Source organism: Atta colombica, unplaced genomic scaffold, assembly GCF_001594045.1.
Source record: "Atta colombica isolate Treedump-2 unplaced genomic scaffold, Acol1.0 scaffold46, whole genome shotgun sequence".
In the NCBI taxonomy this organism is placed as follows: Eukaryota; Metazoa; Arthropoda; class Insecta; order Hymenoptera; family Formicidae; genus Atta; species Atta colombica.
The window spans coordinates 954,410-959,051 of NW_017259535.1; the positions used below are offsets into that span (position 1 = coordinate 954,410).

At 33.1% G+C, this 4,642-nt stretch overlaps 2 protein-coding genes across 4 annotated transcripts in view; one reads left to right on the forward strand and one right to left on the reverse strand.

Annotated features, from left to right (window-relative positions):
• Positions 1-346: 346 nt before the first annotated feature.
• LOC108691422 (NADH dehydrogenase [ubiquinone] 1 alpha subcomplex subunit 13) lies at positions 347-1,785 on the reverse strand. The gene is made up of 3 exons (XM_018199174.1): positions 1,442-1,785; positions 1,177-1,327; positions 347-718 (listed from the first exon to the last, which is right to left on the reverse strand). The coding sequence occupies exons 1-3, from the start codon at positions 1,542-1,544 to the stop codon at positions 511-513; spliced, it is 462 nt and encodes a 153-aa protein (XP_018054663.1). The 5' UTR covers positions 1,545-1,785; the 3' UTR covers positions 347-510.
• Positions 1,786-3,466: 1,681 nt separating this feature from the next.
• LOC108691421 (centrosome-associated zinc finger protein CP190) overlaps positions 3,467-4,642 on the forward strand; it is a 5,161-nt gene continuing 3,985 nt past the window's right edge. The window contains exons 1-2 of one of the 3 annotated variants that reach the window (XM_018199171.1): positions 3,467-3,551; positions 3,763-3,838. The gene's annotated coding sequence lies outside the window, so the exon portion shown is untranslated. Of the gene's footprint in view, positions 3,552-3,762; positions 3,839-4,006; positions 4,040-4,642 lie in introns of those variants that run through there. The other 2 variants (XM_018199172.1, XM_018199173.1) reach the window with 2 other exon arrangements.

The window sequence follows — 4,642 nt, forward strand, 5'->3', positions numbered from 1 at the left end:
TAAAATAATTACAATATACATTTATCTATATAATAAAATATATTTATTAATGGTAAAACAATGCTTGACAAAAATAAAAAATATATTCTACTATAAAGTCGACGATGAAGTATGAACTTATACTTCTTTGATAAAGACAAACATATTCTTATAAATAAAAAACTTGCTTTTAAAATGTGAAGTAGACATTTGTTATAGTAAAATGTTCTATTTGGTGTTTATACATTAAAAAAAAAGAGATTTAAATAGATTGTCGTCAGATTATTGTCATTAAACATATTATTTTGTTCTTAATGAGTGAAGAGTATCGTAACAAAATGTGAAAATGAGGGAAATGAAAGAATACTGTCAAACAGAAATATTACGACTTTATTGTAATCTATAATTTCAAAATATTATTCATAATTATGACTCGCAATAATTTTACTCATTATTAACACACTACTTTCCAATTTTGTCGCATTACAGATCCACAACTAATCAAAATCTGAATGCCAAACTAACAATATTTTATGTCCACAAATGACGCTCAACTCGTTCGCAATATGCATCTGGATCAGAATGTGCAAAATGTTCAAAGAAAATTGGATCTCTATACTGATTTGGATCGTCCAAATAGAATATCGGTTCTCCATAGTATGTTCCCACTTCCCATCCTTCAACATTTTTCATTAATTCTGTTTCGATGTCACGATTACGTCTCATTTGTTTCAAGACACTGCATGGAAAAAAAGGAAAATGATTATAACTGATTATATTATGATATTATGGTGTACATTTAAGTATTTTAAATAAAGCAGCTTTTTTAATACATACTAATCCAGTACAAGTAATCAAATTCATAACTATGATAAATGATCATTCACAAGTATACTGGATAATTTAATACATATTAAAGGTTATCTTATATAAAATATCTAAATGCAGTAACATTTACTTAACTTTGACAATAAAATAACATATATGTTCAACATATATGTTCAATTAAATAACAATATTATTATTAAGTAATTAATCGTTTAATAGATTGACATATCTTTACATTTCATATTGCTAATTTAAACATCTTTTAATATAACTAATCTAGCATAGTGTAAATGACCGAATTCACTATTAAGCTTCCAATTGCACTAGCTTATGAATACTATATTTTAAATGAAAAATATACATCCTTACGCTCTATCTCGTTCCGCCAACAATGCTGGAAATATAGCCCAGCGTGCACTTCTCATCTCAATCTGTTGATGTCTAACTTGTTTGAAACTTAGATAGTAGGCATACATTCCGCCGAACGTAGTGGCTAGGAAAAAGGCAAGTGTGCCTTTAGCTATAAAATTTCATTACAACATTATTACATAACCTGCCAATAAGGCAATCTTTGTATTAACTAGCCAATAAAATTTTCAATCAATAATAAAGTTGATTACAAAAATATCTTTACCGCCGAGAACGCTGCGTAATTTTATTCTTTCCGTTTGTATGGGACCATAGCCTCCTTTCGGCGGAAGATCCTGTATTTTTTTACCGTCTACTGTTGCATTCATCTTGTTCGTTTTTTTCTCAATGAACTAGAGCATCACTCAAGATGTGCCAAGGGCTTCAAAAACATTTGTTCGTCTGTAATCTGCCTTATTATGCTGATTATAGCAGATTATCTACCAACACCTGCCAATACCGAGCAGATCGACAATCGACACTACTGATTAATTGACTATCGCAAATTACCGAGTATCGAATACCGAATAACAGTCTTGTAACAAATGTAAGGTCGGGTTCACACTTTGACGGAAAAGCGGAAACTAATCGAAACTCGCAGTAGTAGTAAGCGATACATTTCGCTTGACTTCCCCGTGTTTTTCCCCGAGTTCTGATTGGCTTCCGCTTTTTCGTTTTTCCATCAAGGTGTGAACTCGGCCTAAGACTCTGCGTACAATGAGGGAAATATTAGGTATAGGAATAAGTATTAAAATTTCAACCTATCAAAAACTATATATTCCGATGTAACCGGTTTCTAATAGGTTGAAATCTTGGTCAATTTTTTCTTTACCTCTAGATAAGAGATAACCCAGATATCTCGTTTATTATCTCATGCACCTAGTTTCCACCGAGAGTTTAAGCATTCTCTTGTCGTTCGACTATAACAGGGGAATGCTCGACTGTAATTGATTGGTTCTTACATTCTGATTTGGATTAAACCCTCGATGGAAACCATGGATGAGGTTATCGAGAAATGAAAAAATTAGCCATTATTTTCTATTTCTATCGCATGTATTTTTCATGGGAGTTTCTCAACAAGCAACACTATATAATGGCTCCCGCACATAAATACGACAACGCTTGCCGCGCGATAGACAATCAATGTCTTGCTCGGAAATAATATATAACTTAGGCCGGGTTCACACCTTGCAAAAAAACAGAAGCCAATCAGAACTCGTGGAAAGAAGCAGACAAGAGAAATGTATCGCCTACTACTACTGTGAGTTCCGATTGGCGGCTTCCACTTTTCCTTTTTCCGCTTTTCCGTCAAGGTGTGAACCTGGCCTTATACCGCGCGATACAAAAGTTGAATGGCTTTTGCACACAGAATGCTGCAATACTGACCGCGCGGAAATTGTTGCACTAACAAATAATTCTTTGTTCTGGGAGTCGATTGAATATTTTAAAATGAGATGAAAATTACAAAAGTGAGCAAATTCACTAAAGAGCATTCTACAATGCGTTACAAATAACCATTACCGGTTGAAACGTTTATCGCGACAACCAATAAATTAGAAACATAAATAATACTATTAATGCTTTTAACGCCTACAGTTCTATATATGAGAGAAGCGACATTTATCCCCACTATCATCTCTAGCATATGTTCAGCACCGCATGTTTAGCCCGTTGATCATGTTCATCATACTCCATTTACTCCAATATAGGAATTATGAACTACGTCAGGATGAGGTTAAGCAAGTATTAATGTTTATATGTTTTTTCTTGTTGAATAATGTAGCGATTAAGTAATGTAATTACAAATGTAAAAACACAAAAAAATAAACGATATATTGTATATTTATTTTAAGTATGTGTATCAATTCAGTAGATAGTTGCAAGAAAACATGATAGCTCTCCACTGCGGATACAATATGGCTGCTTTAATTAGGTACAGATACCACCAATCAGAAATCGCGATGCCGATGTCGCTTTTCTCATATACAGGATTCTACTGAGGCCTGTTCTACAATAAAGTCGTAAGCGGTAAGTCATAAGAAATTAACCAATCAATCGATTATTCTTCTCACACTTAACTGCGATTGGCTAATTTCTTACGGCTTACGACTTGCAACCCTATTGCAAAACAGGCATGATTAATTGTCACGACAGACATTTCAACTGGCAATCGATGTTTGCAACGTATTTAGTATCTAGTGACTTTAGCCGATCGAATGCGAATAGCTCCATCTGTGTGTCACGATACATAGTGGGATGCTTGCGGTTGATTGTATACTGAGACGATTCGTAAGAGATGGTGCTGAACGAAAAATATTGAGATCTTGCTGAATAGGGTATGTGAATTATAAGTGCAATAGCGTTTTCGATACACGCGCACGGATATCCGGACCGGGCCGGCCACGGGATTCTCGTCGCGGCCAGACTCACGGACGCGTACGCAGCTAGCATCTGTCGCTCCTGGTCCCTCCGGGCCACTAGAAGATGTGGCTCGCGTATAACGTCACTGCCGTTGTCCCCGAAATTTATAATTTCTTCCGTTTTTAGCACACTCTCATTAACTTGTCCGCCTGTTCTCATCTTCCCGCTCATGAGAAGTGATCTGAGTTTGCATTTTTCGAAGGTAAAAGACATGCTCAAGTTATATGGCTTGCTTTCTACGATTCCTTCGATAAGAAGCGCGATGTGCAAAGCACTGTTTCGAGTGTGAAATACGTTACGAGTCGTATGTATGTGGCTCTTGCTACTTTCGGGGAAAGGATTGGTCTCATCAGACACATTGCGAAGCACATAATGAAGCTTTTAAGACTTTTTCGTGATTTACGTGAGATTGATAGATTAAAATATTATATTTGAGTAAAAAAATAAATATATTCCAGAAATTGGATAAATTAATAGCAGATAGAAAACGCTTTATGAAAATTGTAGTAACAGTTCTTATTTATGAAATTAGCTAAGATCATTTTATTTTTTTTTTTTTACTGCTATGTAATATTGTTTACACAATAGTAGATTATGATTATTTTAATTATATAATTACAGTTTCATAGATATCTGTATAATGTAACTTTGTTTTATCTTAATATCTTAACTTAATAGTATTACTTTTAATATGTGTTTTATAGGAAATATATATCATTCATTTGATATAATAATAGAATTCAATAATAATAGAATTCAAAGATTGTCTTTATTTTAGTTGCTTGCAAAAAAAAAGGAATATTAAGAAAAAATAGAAAAACATTTTATAAGTACAATTTTATTTCTCTACAATTAATCATGACATAAAAATTTCAAAATTAAAATTAGAAAATTTTTATGATTTAAAATTTGAACTTATTTTCTAAAACTCTGTTTTTTTAAGTTGTATTGCTATATGATAAATGAGGGATACATTGCATATTTATGTAAGATTATAAAATATAAA